The sequence below is a fragment of the Embiotoca jacksoni genome, unplaced genomic scaffold, assembly GCF_022577435.1.
Source record: "Embiotoca jacksoni isolate LCO1_2020_lvr unplaced genomic scaffold, fEmbJac1.0.p SCAF_14, whole genome shotgun sequence".
Classification (NCBI taxonomy): domain Eukaryota; kingdom Metazoa; phylum Chordata; class Actinopteri; family Embiotocidae; genus Embiotoca; species Embiotoca jacksoni.
The window spans coordinates 14,658,534-14,672,446 of NW_027185274.1; the positions used below are offsets into that span (position 1 = coordinate 14,658,534).

The 13,913-nt window shown below is 43.7% G+C and overlaps 1 protein-coding gene across 1 annotated transcript in view; it reads left to right on the top strand.

The window, feature by feature from the left end:
• Window positions 1–698: 698 nt before the first annotated feature.
• Window positions 699–13,913, top strand: part of map3k10 (mitogen-activated protein kinase kinase kinase 10) — a 35,207-nt gene continuing 21,992 nt past the window's right edge. Inside the window, exon 1 of the mRNA XM_069148159.1 lies at window positions 699–1,955. Within this exon, the coding sequence (XP_069004260.1) occupies window positions 968–1,955 (988 nt within the window). The 5' untranslated portion in view covers window positions 699–967. The remainder of the gene's footprint in view (window positions 1,956–13,913) is intronic.

The following is a 13,913-nucleotide window of genomic DNA, read 5'->3' on the forward strand; positions in this document are numbered from 1 at the left end:
ACGGGGCCTTTTTGATAAAGGGACGCTGAACCTACTCATGAGTGGCCATGCATGTAGGATTTATAGCCTGGACCGGTTTGTCGGGATGTAGGGCGAATATCCGCGGATATTTCCAAACAACATAGACGAGAAAACAGCCCTTTTTCACGGAGATGGCTGGCGGGGGAAGTGCATCTACACAGGGCTGGATGAGAAATAAGGAGGACCCCTGCTCGGAGCATTTCACTCAGCTCACACACAGACTGGGTTTTTTATTGGCAGTTTAATAGTGCATTTTCCTCCTTGAAATTAATCTGACAATCAGCTGTGGTTTTATCATCACCTCAGCGGCTGCTCAATACACTGATTCTCATGGGCTGAAATTAACCAGTTTATTTGGGCAAATAATTCAAGACTATAAAGACATAATGGCTCAGATTGTTTTCGTTAACTGTAGCAGCAATATAGTAAATCATTAACTGTTTTGTTAATTCTTGGCAGCGTCTGAGACACCAGTGAGAGTCTGGATTCATTTTACAGCTGGCTGACTGATCACGTCCTCATCAGACTGAAGGCATCTTTCCGACGGATTTCATAACCTGCTGTTTTCTAGATAAACTCATTCACGACTCCTGAGAGAGTTTTGGCAGCTTTTTTACAAGACACAACTGTGAGAAAAAAAAAAAAATAATAAAATAAATCACTCTTGGTTTTGGGGGGGTGGGCGGGGTTACACTCATGGATCCGCTCTACTGAGTGTCATTGTTTGACCTGATCTACATTGACCCTGAATGAACTTGCCGTTGGGAATACATGTTACTTACACACTGCGTAGCAACAGCAAAGCAGCAACCGCTGACAGGATTTGGCACAGATTCAACCGCAATATGTGGTGATGGGGGAGAGCAGTGGCAGCTCTCTGAGCCCCTGAGCCCCTCTCCCCTCCGCTGGTGGTCGAGAACACCTCGTCTCAGTCAATGGGCCCCGTATGGATTTTGTGCCTGAGTTGACAGAGGGCAGGCCGACAACGTCAAACAGCAGTCAGGCTGCCATGAACCCATACGGCAGAGCGAGCAGCACAGCGGCCCCCCTGTCCTGCACCAGCTGTGGGGGCTGCTGCTCACCCCCTCCCCCCTGCCTCATCCCCCCGGGCCCGCCCTCCTCTACTACCTCCTCCTCTTCCATGCCCCCAAATATGACTCCTCCACCGCCGATGTTTCCCGCCTCAGTCGTGCAGGTGGAGAATGGTAGCAGCTGGAAGTCCTCCACTATCTCCTCTTCCGGCTCCCCAGACTCCCACCCTGGTCACCGATGTGGGGCGAACAACCCCAACCCTTACTGGACAGCAGTGTTTGACTATGAGGCCACAGCAGATGAGGAGTTAACCCTGCGCCGTGGGGACCTTCTTGAGGTTCTCTCCAAAGACTCTAAAGTGTCTGGGGACGAGGGTTGGTGGACAGGCAAGATCCAGGACAAGGTGGGTATCTTTCCAAGCAACTATGTCACGAGAGGAGACGCTGCCACTTACCAGCAGCTGGTGGCAGGTGGGGTGGGTAGCTGTCCCTTGGAGATTGACTTTTCAGAGCTGCTCCTAGAGGAGGTGATAGGAGCCGGTGGTTTTGGAAAGGTGTACAAAGGAGTATGGCGGGGAGAGGAAGTGGCTGTAAAGGCCGCCAGGCAAGACCCGGATGAGGATATTAGTGTGACCGCAGAGAGCGTGCGGCAGGAGGCCAGGCTGTTCTGGATGCTCCGGCACCCCAACATCATCGCTCTCCGTGGGGTCTGCCTGCGGGAGCCCAACCTCTGCTTGGTGATGGAGTATGCCAGAGGGGGGGCTCTGAACCGGGCCCTCGCTGGAAAGAAGGTTCCCCCAAGGGTTTTGGTGAACTGGGCTGTCCAGATTGCAACAGGGATGGACTATCTGCATAACCAGGCATTCGTCCCTATCATCCACAGAGACCTGAAGTCCAGCAACAGTAAGTGTGTCTGCAATTCAACAAATATGATGAAAATATTTTGAAAAGACTGGTGACACCATTGTTACACGTTGCAAGAGGAAAGCTGTAGGGCATGAAGATAATATAGTAGAACCAGTACCAGTTTCCCATGTAAATTACAGGAACTATACATAACACAAAAGAACTGAGCAGAGCCAAGATAAACTCAATATTAGATAAATATCATCTGAGCTAGATCTTTGTCTAGATACAATTTTTTTTTTTATCTGCTAACACCGTCAATTTTTTGATCAAGATCCATGCACTGGAAATTTTCTGGACCATTCAGTTGCATCTCGTGGCGTTCCTCTTCGGCCGGAGTTTGGTCAGTTGTCATGGGAACATTTCAGTTTAGTTCATGTGGCTGAGGGCGATAGTATATTGAGACTGCGTAGACATTGTGCTAACGTATTGCTTGTCACTGTTATTATCGTTTCCAAGATCTGTAATGGACCTTGATGCTCACCCAGCTGTATATAGTATAACAATGAACTCTCAGCTCAGGCTCAACGAGGGGAAGTTGTGTCAAACACCAGAGACCGAACACACAGAGCCAAGTAGGTTAAAACAAAGTTACAACAAAGTTCTTCTGTGTGAACATTTATTAGTATAAACTGGCATCTAATACAACAATCCTCCAATAAACTCTTCATGAATGTTTTACCGTTCAGCTTTTATTGAAGCTGTTTGAGAGATGTTGTGTCTACTTTGTGATCATTAGTTTGTGGTGCAGTTGCAATTTTACTGAGAAATGTGTCCTGAACTTAATATAGTCTTAATGGAGTGGACAATTGATTATAAATTTAAAAAAAAAAAAAAAAAAATCATAACGTTAGTGCTTTGACATGCACGGTAATTGGATATTGCAAGTAATTATGTCATATAGTTTTAACAAAAGCTGAATATGACAATAGCCTTCCTGAATGTAAGATTTCCGATTACTCTTTTCGCTAGGTGTGCCTATTAAACAAGCAGCTACACGAGTGTATTTTTCTCCCTCTCGTTTGTTTGTGAATAAAATAGGAGAAACGGTTTCATTGGTTTGGATGCACTGCATGTTGGAAGGCAAATTCAATGTACTGACATGACTCCATCTTTATTGTGACATTGATTGTAATTGAAGCCAGGACTAATGGACTAATGCTGTCACAACATGTTGCCCTTAGTAACCATAGTATCAGGGGGATATGCAACACTCGTCTACTACGCTACATCACACTAGTGTTTAACTGGAGAAGAAAACACCTACTCATTCCTTTTCTTGCTGTCTGCCAAGAGGGTTGACTCCACTCTCGAGTCTAAATATGAAGCTGTAGTGAGGAAAGGCTTAGCTTAGCATAAAGAATAAAACAATATCATTTACAGTATTTCAGACCAGAAAAGAGTGGGAACGCAAAGAAGAATACCTTAAACTTGTATGTATTACTAAAGAGTTGCAAAGGAGCATATTGCGTTATGTTGCGGTGTATATTAACTGTCCCACTTCTAATTTTGACATTTTTGCAGTCTAAATATTTGATTTGTGGTCTCATCTCCTGCCCTGTATGGAACAAATAAGCGGACAGATATAAACGTAATGACATTCTCTCCAAATCGTTTTCCAGAAATGTAATTTTTCTGGTGTTGTCACCGAGGTTTTGGAAGCGTTGACACTGGAGGAGAAACTTAAATTGAACACAGCAGGGAGGGCTAAGTCCTGGAGAACTGGTCTCTCTCTCTCCATCTTTTCCCTGTCAGCTCTCTCTGCACCTCCTCCTGCTCTTCCTCCTCCTTCCTCCCCTCCTCAAGGAGAGCAGTTCTGCTCTGCAACTCACTGTGCTATTTTTGGTCCTTTGTGCTACTTGCTGTTTAAAGACGCAGTTGCAGTTGTCAGTGCATCAAAGAAATAATACACAGCCTGCATCTAAGTGCGATTGTAAATATGTGCAGTTCAGGCGGTGTGTGTGTGTTTAGAACAAGTCACATGAGTGATGGGTGAGGGAGTGTACAAATATGGGTGGAGTGTGCAGGATGCTGACTAAAGCATCAACAGTAAGTGTAGTTTCAACACACTCTCTGCTGATCTGCCAACGTGTCTTTTAATCTTCAATCCCTCACTTGGTCCTCATAACTCTCTTACTTTTCTATCGTGTTTCAAATGTATACCAGCTCCCATCTCGTTCCTCTCCCGCCTCTCTCTGCGGCACCGACCGTAACGATGTGGGATCAGATGCGTATTGGACAGCAGAGCCTTGGCAACAACACCATAACACTGCCTACCCACGGTGACATGGGCACTGCTTCTCTGTCACTGAGTCATACAGCTGCTAGCCGCTGTCAGCTGCTTAGCAAAATGTCAGTCCCCTAATTTAGGGTATTGTGTGTGTGAAAATAGCAACTGAAGAAATGCAGGAATATCTCATGGAGGGCTCGGACCCTCTTTTCCACCTGAATGATGAATACTGCTGAAAAATGCGGGGTGCTTATCGTTAAGTATGTTATTATATGACTCACACCCACACTGAGGGATGTTTGCATTAGCCTGCCGATGCCCAGAAGGGGAAAGCATGGGAAGAAAGTGAGACAGAGGAGAGAGTTGGTGAATCAAAAGATTGGGAGAATAACAGGCTGGAATAGATCAGGTTGTGGAGAGAAAATAAGCTTGGGGACCAGAGAGAGTGGAGCTCTATGAAACGAGAGAGTAGACTGATGGGAAAGAACAAGAGAAGGAGAGCGTGGGGGATAAACAGTGGTTCATCTCAGTTTAGGGTTACACCTCGGCTCATTGTCCAGGTGCGCTGGTCTCAGGTGTCCTCTTCAAACCGCCGACCACTTGGCATCGCTGCGGTTACAGAGCAGCTCAGGCCCCCGAGCCTCTGCTCTGTCTCCCATCAGCCAAGCTGCTGCACTCGGTAAACAATATTCACTCTCCCAAAGACAAAGCCATCAAGGAAAAACGGGACGCTTCTGATCGAGTCGGTGTGTCTTTGTGTGTTTTACATCACAGGAGTTTTATTTTTGCCTCACTCACATGCTTTCCTCTAAATTTATCCCACCTCAGTTGAAGTTTTTGAGGTGTGTACCGCGAGCATGTGCGATTCTGTGTTTAACCTGCTGAGTGTTGCTGTCGGTCACACCCACAGTGGCGAGTGACTGAGTGAGTCAGTCTGTGTAACGGGGATAATCTGATTACCATGACCTCCTTAGAGTGATGTCACAGCATATTTGTGGGTTGGCAGGTCATTGCCCCCTATGGTCATGCCTTACCTGTCACTCTGATCCTGGATTGCCTCCAGTTTCTCGAAGCATAGGGCACCAGTCCTCCTCACTTGGCTCAACTAAAGCAAAATTCGGAATCCCATCTGAACTGTCGATTGAATACAGACATGAAAGATGGAATATAATGAAGTATAATGACAATTGGTGTATAAAACAAGGGCTGCCACTAATGACTATTTTCATGATACATTTTTATAATGATCCTTTTTTTGTCCGACCAACGATACAGTACCCAAATATATTCAGATTACTGTCACAGAAAACTAAGACAACCAGTAAGAATTCACATTTTTGCTGAAAACCAAGCATTTATTTATTTATCTTTATTTGCCAATCTGAAATATGTGTCCTTGAGTTATAAAGCTTTGTAACTGCTTTCTTGTTTGGACATTTCATGTCTTTACTGAGTGAGAGAACTGCTGTAGCAGGAGGAAACTTCTTGGTTGGGCATCTGATTTCGCTTCAATTAATCATAAAAAAAAAAATCATGGGAGATAATAAAAATATCACTGATCTTAATTGTATTTACAGAATTTAGGGAGGAGGTGATGAAGTAATTGATTTACATGGTGTTATAGGTTGCTGCACCTGTTGCAACATCACCTAAACCCCTGGACCACCAGAATGCCCCTGAAACTGGTAATTCATGAATCCGTTGCCTCTGAACAAGTGTGGATTGGGATTTACATTTAAACTTACAACTTTCGTTTAGGTGAAAGTAAACAACAAAAATTTAACATAACATTTGTTGAAATCAGCAGGTCTCAAAACAATTTTGACCATCCAATTTTGAAGTTTCAACCATCTCATTTAGGTCTATTTCCTTTTAAATCATCTGGAATAAGAAGTCCAAAAGATGCTCGGAATCATTTTGAACATCTTCACTTTCATGAGCAGCCTCAGTGTGTTTATGAGGACTGTGTGTTTTGGTCAAAAGCTCCAGAAAATTAAGTGAGTGAAACTGCTCAATCTATAAATTTTGAACTTCCTGTTTCACTACCACTGCTGAGACAGGAGCCTGAGTCACGGTTCCTCTTAACGTTACATGTACATCCCTGAGAGCCGCTGACACTTGATACGGAGCTCTGTAGAAGCAGTGAGTCAGCTGCAGGTAAGACAATACAGGTGAGCTGATCACCTGTCGCTAACAGCAGCCAGACACAGGCTGGGCCATGTCCCATGTGTACCTCTACCTGCTTTAACATACAGTAAAAGTTACATCGTTAACATAAACACAGAGTATATCCAATATTTTTCTTTTTCTTTGAACTCCTGTTAGACAACATGTCTCCACCTCATTATAGCACTTGTTAAAAAGCTGCAACAAATGAATGTGAACATAAACAGTAGTTTTATGGTCGTCGATGAAGCCTCTGTGATGTTTAACTATGAATGCAGAGGATAATACTGTAGACACACACAATAAAGACAGAGGTAGGTTGACATTACCTGCTGTTTTGACTGCTGTAGCTTCAAATGGACGCCATGTTTACACAGACAACAATCATCTGAATAGGGGGAGCGCGGTGTCTCAAAGCCGGCCTGTCAAGTATGCTGTGTGCTCATAAAGCATTTAATTTAGAATAAAAGAAAAGAAGATGAGACGAATTCATTTAATTGAAGTACTATATCCTTTGGCTTCTTTTGTTTTGGTTGACACGTTAAACTATGGCAACCATGTCATCAACAACAGCATTGCACACAAGTGCTGTAATTGCTACTTAACAGATTGGCAAGCTGAGATGTGACATATAGACATTGAAAAGCCGTGTCTGGCTGTGTGTGTGTGTGTGTGAGAGAACGTAAGAGTGAGTCTGTTGAGGAAAGGATTAGAGTGGTGGCCAGTGCCGGCTGCTAATCCCTCAGAGAGACAGAGCCGAGGCCGAGACTGTGACTAACTGGACTAGTGCGAGCTAGCGATATCAGGAACGGGCCACAAAACCATTTTCAAACCAGAGTCTGGAAGTGTATCATCGGTATGAGGTTGACAGACGATATGCATGAATATGTACAGATATATCATTTTCAGGTGTTAATTTAATATTGATTACAGCCCGGACATAAGAAATCCTGAAACTGGGTTTTGCACATTGTTTTAAAATGGCAATAATAGTAATCTAACAAAAAAAGCTGTGCAATATACTATTATTGTGCAAACTGTACTTAATATCACATCTACAATAGTTTCACCTGGAGCTGGTTACACTAGTTTGCTGTGAGGTCAAAATCAAAACATAACTCTTTTTACTAATTGGAGGTTTAGGCATCACGTTGCTATAACTGAACCAACCTCCCAAGCTAATATTGTTTTTTCTTTTTAAAAATAACTGAACATGCCTCCATATACAAAACATCAAAGCTTTAGACCAAATAACATTCAACTATGTAGAGATTATTGACAGAGACAGTTTGAGAAGATTTTTTTTTTTTTTTTATAGCAAATCAACGTGACGCTGTAGAAGTGAATTATGGATTAGGTTGTGTTTTGATTTCTATGTTTGCAAGCCTGGTGCATGTGCAGAGAGTATGTAGCTCTCTGTGCGTATGGAGGTCAGGCTGCAGGACATGCTGGCGCTAGGGCAGAGAACTCGCACTCCTACTATCACACACACACTCATGTACAGGCAGCAACAATGACCCCATTCTCACACAGCAGCCTAAGACAGAGCGAGAGCAGGGCTCACAATGGCAGGAGTCACTGCAGGGGAATAGGGGGCGAAGGATGGGAGACGGAGGCAGCGAGGGGCGACGGATGGGAGATGGAGGCAGCGAGGGGCGACTGTAGGCCGTGGAATGACAGAGTGGAGAGATGGATGGAAGCAAGGCAGGATGGGTAGAGAAACCCCTGGAGGCTCAGCTGCTGGGAAAGGGAATGGCGAGATGGATGGGGGAGGGAGGGATGAACGCTGGAATAGAGAGAAGTATAAGGCCAGTTGGAGAGGAGGTCAAACCATTCTTCTTTCTCTGACTGAGACAGCTACAGATTAAGGCGAACATCGTCGGTGCACTGTTGTCTGCAGTGCCCGTGCCTCAGTACTGTCGGCCTCATTATACGATGCACTGCAAGTTCAAGTCAAATGCACAAATTTGTAGCCATATGAAGTATGTGCAGGTTTGGTAATAGGTAACGATCCGACCACTCTAAAAGCCCGATTTACGGATGTCGTGGACACTTTTTTCTTACAGTACATCAAGTAAATCTATCGGCATTACTGTTTGTAATAATCTAAATTTAATTGAGTTCCTATAATACTCCTCTTTGTCTTTCTTTTAGCCACTCTCGCAGCTAATAATGGTTGATCCAGCTTCACTGGTCCAGACTGAAATATGTCAACAACAGCTTCATTGGTGGTTATGATATGTGGTACAGATAGCTCTGGTCCTCAGATGGTGTTTGTTGATTATCTGACTTCCCCTCTAGGCCCCCCGCAGGATGAACAAAGATAGTAAATATGGTAACACTCTTACGTGATAAAACTTAGCATGGTAGCATGGTCAGTGTTGCATTACGTTAGCATTAAGACAGACTCAAAGTATTGCTAGCGTGGCTGTAGTGGAGCATCAACTGTTGGGTAAAAACCTGGTTTTTGTGTCCGTTCTGTCTCGTGATCATGGACCTCAGTTGTCCACTGACAGAAGCCTCCGTGGACGCTCCAGACATTGTGTGAGGGTTGATGTGAGTGTTTCTCCTTTCTGATTACCACTGCTGTTATATCAAAGGTCTGTCAGCTGCTTTACAGATCTGTTACAAGCCATTAATAAGAACAACTGTTCGGTTGCCAGCTTGTGAAAACAGCTCTCCCAGCATGACGCTGTCTCCTGAGCAAGCTGTTCAATAGATGAAGGACATCTCCTCATCAGACTGTTTGACCACTTGTTGGATATCTGGCTTACAATCCATTTACAAACGGCTTGTTAATATTTACATCTGCAGCCTTGATTGACTGTATAATCTGTGATTTATTAACTTATTAATTTTTGAGTAACTTTTGCTGATGGCCGATTAGAAATCGAGACTCTTTAGTGATGTCATACTAACACAAACTAACTGCAAACCTGCGTGGGAGTGTAAAACCCAAAGTATTTATAAATGATTTGCAGACATTTATATCTGCATCACTACTGAATAGAGACATAAAGCCACATTATTACCAATTGTTTGTATATAAACATCGCAGATGACCAGAGTCTTTATTCAAACAGAACTTAATTTCCTATCTACAATTGTACTATTTTAGGCTTTGCACACATATCACCAGCAAGTCAAACTTTATCTGGAAGTTAATAAATGGAGATACCGTCACAGCTCTGCCGTTGTAAATGTTAATAAGTAGTTTATTAAATGATTTGTTCCTGAGGATATGATGAAGGAGCATTTAAGTTGTTCTGATTAAAAGCTTATAATTTACAAAGCATTTAGATTTATTAAGCACGAATGAAGTCATGCATTTCTGCTATTATCTCTTATTAGCACTACAGTAGACTATCAAAAGGAATTTGGGTAAATTAGTAATTGAAGTACTAGTTGAGGTGTGTGGAGGCTCCATAAAGCTGCTCATCACAGACTGGTGATAAAACGTGGATTATTGGAAGGACTTTGAACTGTGTGAACTCAGCCTCGCTGCTAACAGATGTTTGTGTCACTTCGCAGTCAGAAGTAAACAGTGCTGACTTTCAGGCAGAGCGAAGAGTGAAACAACTAAACCGAACAGTGACACCAGTCAATGGCTGCCCGATTACAGATCAATACACAAGCACGCACCCCCACTCTTAAACACGCATCACGATTATTTTCCTCCACTGGTCAATAAAAAGCTGATCTGAAGCCAGTTAACAGTGATCACTCCCCGCTCTCTTTAGTGCATTGCAGCTTCGGCTCTCTGAGGACCTTCCAAGCATACTGACACACATTTACACAGCCTCTTGCTCATGAACACTGCATTATTGTGAATGTCCAGGGTATGAGGTGTGATCATAAAGTTAAGAGACTTAAGTCTGCCCATCATCCCCTTCAAATGACTCCCCTTGTGCAGCGATACTTTGCTCCTTCCTGCCACGCTCGGCGCGCTCCCTGGAAGTCCCGTTCTATAAGCGTGTCAACTGTCAAGCACCATTTGCTATTTGCACTAGATCTTCTCTATAGTGTCAAAACAGAAACCCTTCAGTTTCAACCTTGTTTTGGGTCACAGAAAGAAGTCGCAGCAAGCTAAATCTGGCAAGTAGGGATGGTGGGGAGCAAAGATTGTGTTGTTGCAGGTGAGACACTCGGAGAGCTGAGTGGGCGCGCAGTCACGTGGAAGAACCAAAATGCCATCGCACCATCGTTCATGTTGCTTGCACCAAATATTTCCCGTCAGACGCCTCATAATGACGCAGTAGAACTTGGTGTTGGCAGTCTGACCCTGGGAGACAAATTCATGGTGCACAACCCCACCAATGTCAAGGAAAACCGCCAGCATGCTCCTGGTTCACTCCTGACTTGATGCACCTTCTTCAGTCTTGGACAGTGACTCTTCAAACATGAATGTCACTCAGAAACACCTCGCCCAGCTCATTGCTTCGTTGCTGTCGGCTTCCTGATGTATTTCAAGGGTCTCTGGTGGCGATTTCTTGAGTTTGACACAAAATTTGGTGTTCGCTCTCTGCTCAAGTTTCAGGTCCATTATGAAATTGCAAAGGCGCACATACCAGTAGTCACAAAAATGCTTGTTACTCCGGTGCTGATGTTGATAAAGGGATGTAACTTGGAATACTTATTGCTTCCCCCCCCCGGTCACGGTCCTGCACTCCGTTTGTGTGCAACAGGAGCAATCTGTGATCTTTTTGATGAGACCTTGTATGTACTGTGATCATTAATGTTCATTAAGATTTTGTCACATTTTGGTCATAGAACTGCACCTATACGCAGTCACACTTACATGTTTACATGTAAACCCATACTGACTAGTAGATTATATAATTGCAGTGAATTTACATAAACACAGCTGGAACACTTTACGGCTTCTAGTGTTTCTTAATCCCTGTCTGCAAAACAGGTGTGAGGAGTGTTTTAGTTTGCTGGGAGTCAGGAGACAGGTAAACAGTAGTGCTGCAAACGCCACTGTTAAATGCTACAAGCTGTGCGTTCCTAATCATCGCCTCAAACTCACCTCAGCTCTTTTCAAAGAGCATCTGAGAAGCAATGGCACAAGAGGTCTGAACTTAAAGTCAAACTGACAGAGAAATGTAAAAAGAGGGATGAAATGAGAAGAGATCAACAGAAACAGCACATAAAGAGCTTAAAGACAAAAAAAAAAAAATGCTGTAGAAAATGCTGCGAATTGGAAACACAATGTAACTTAGTGTTTCTTAGCACCACAGTCAGAAAAGCACACGCAAGCAAAGCTGAACATTTCTGTGGACAAAGTGATAAACAGTAAAACACACACTCACACTTACAGTGGCAACTCCTGGGCTGTTGTATGTTTGGTGGCTGTTGACTCCGCTGTCAGAGGGTCATTGTTGTTTGCCAGCAGCCTGGCACGGAGAGTGCAGAGTCAGGCCAAGCGGAGAGGGCGCTGGGTGTCCCCCGAGCCGAAGGTCCTTCACCCACTTTCATAGTGGAGTCATGTGAAGGACACTTCAGTGAGATGACAGACAACGGGTTTAGACTGTATAGGCCCGAGAGCCAGTACTAGCATGTGATGTTTTATTCAGCGTTTACATTCACTGCTGGAGAGACTTGACATGCGAACATGTTGTGAAATTACAGACTTGAGTTGATTCCTTGACAACGACTAAGAGCTCAGGTCCATCTGTAACTCAGGGATGTTAAATGACTTAAGATTACATTAGACCGCTCAGGTCTTGTCTTCTCAGTTTTTCACTGGTTCAGAGAATCTACAGCCTTAATCATCTGAAAGTTAATGAAAAACATGAATCAGGGGAGAGAGAACATTTCTACTGTCATCTGTTCGCACACAAAACGACTGTAGCTGTTAAATTTGTTGTTGCTACGACTGGACTTGCACTGGAAAATGATGGGTGGATGTTTTTCATCATGATTCGAAAGAACAAGGACACACTTGAACAAAAATATATGATGCTATGTCTTCATCAATGTGGTCATTTGTATTGACGTTTAAGGGCACTTTCACACCCACCTTGTTTGTCTGGACCTTTGGACAAATATGTGTCAAAGCTGCCTTTAAGTGACAAAAATTGGGTCTGACCAAAGGAGTTGGTCTCGGTCCGGATCAAACTAAACCATGGTTTGGTTTGTTTGCAGTGTGAAAACTGCTTTTTTGATAGTTTGGACTTTCGGAACAACTATGGAAAAGTTGTGGCAGGCTATCTTCACTCATTCAACAGTAGAAGAAGAAAAATAACTGGAAAATAATTAAAAAAAAAAACCAAGATGCTGGCTTCAAAACAGCAGTTTACCAACCAGTGGGTGACATCACAGTGGATTGCCACCTGGTTTGGACCTTGAACCTTGTGCAGTTTTCTGTCTATTATTTGGATATAAAATTCACCAAATGGATCAAAGCATGAATTAAGGTTCAAAATGGAAGAATAGATTCGTTTTCGATAAGTATTTTAACAAAATTTTGTTGGTTGGTGCTGTTTGCAATTTGTTAGACTAAAGGGCGGCCATAAAAGTTGTAACAGATCACGAGTGAAAAAAGCTCAAACCTCTTAGTGATTTCCCACAATGTAAGTACTCCCGTTTTCCTACCACACACACACACACACACACACACACACACACACAGGCACACACACAGGCACACACTCCACGCACAAGAAAGCCGCCTCATTCAATACCTCCATCTCTTCTGAGAGAGAGGCTGACTGGTCACACGAATCTGGCAGCTGCGTTTGTGTGGAGACAAAGTGAATGGCTGCAGGGTGAAACTGTGCCACTGCATGGCTCAGGATTAGAGCCCCCGATGGCCTGTGGTGGTACAAGTGGAGCCAAGCTGTAGTATCGATGACATGGGAGCATACTCACTACAACCTCCGTATCAAAGCAGTGAGGAACGGACTCAGTGATTAGATGGAACGTCTCGCTGTGCCACGCATCAGTTTTTAGTCTAAACTAAAAGTGGTTTATGGACAGAGATATTCTCTCAGTGCTGCAGAAGGAGCAGGGAAAAGTCCCGTCTGCAGTGTCTCGGTGATCAGCGTCAGCTAAATGAAATGTAATGATGCAATCATCGCAGTGCTGTATTTTTCAAATGTCAGTTTGCTAAACTGACAGGTTTTGATGATGATGAGGAGGAGGTTTTTAGGATCCAAATCTGCTGTATTAGTGTTCTCCACGTTCTATTTTTTCTGTCTGTTTGGAAAGATGTTTTCCTTTTTCTCAAAATCTTTTGAGAGGCGAGAGATGTGAGAAAGCCAAAGAAAAAGGGAGCGACCTATTGGGCTACAAAGACATCTGGCATGTGCTGCCAGGGAAATGACAAAAGCTCTCCCTCCAGTCATCTCTCTTTACCTCTCGTAGCCCGCATCTTTTCATCCACTTAATATTTCCCTCTTTACTCGTGGCGCTTGGGCCTTTTTTCCCCTCCATCTGGCTTTCTGTTTCTTGCCTCTTCTTACCCTCCTGAACTGCTCGCATCAGTTTTCGCTGCTTCTTCCCAATATTTCATTTTCCTCCTTTGCCCTCATTTCTCTTCCCTCTTGTCATTTTTG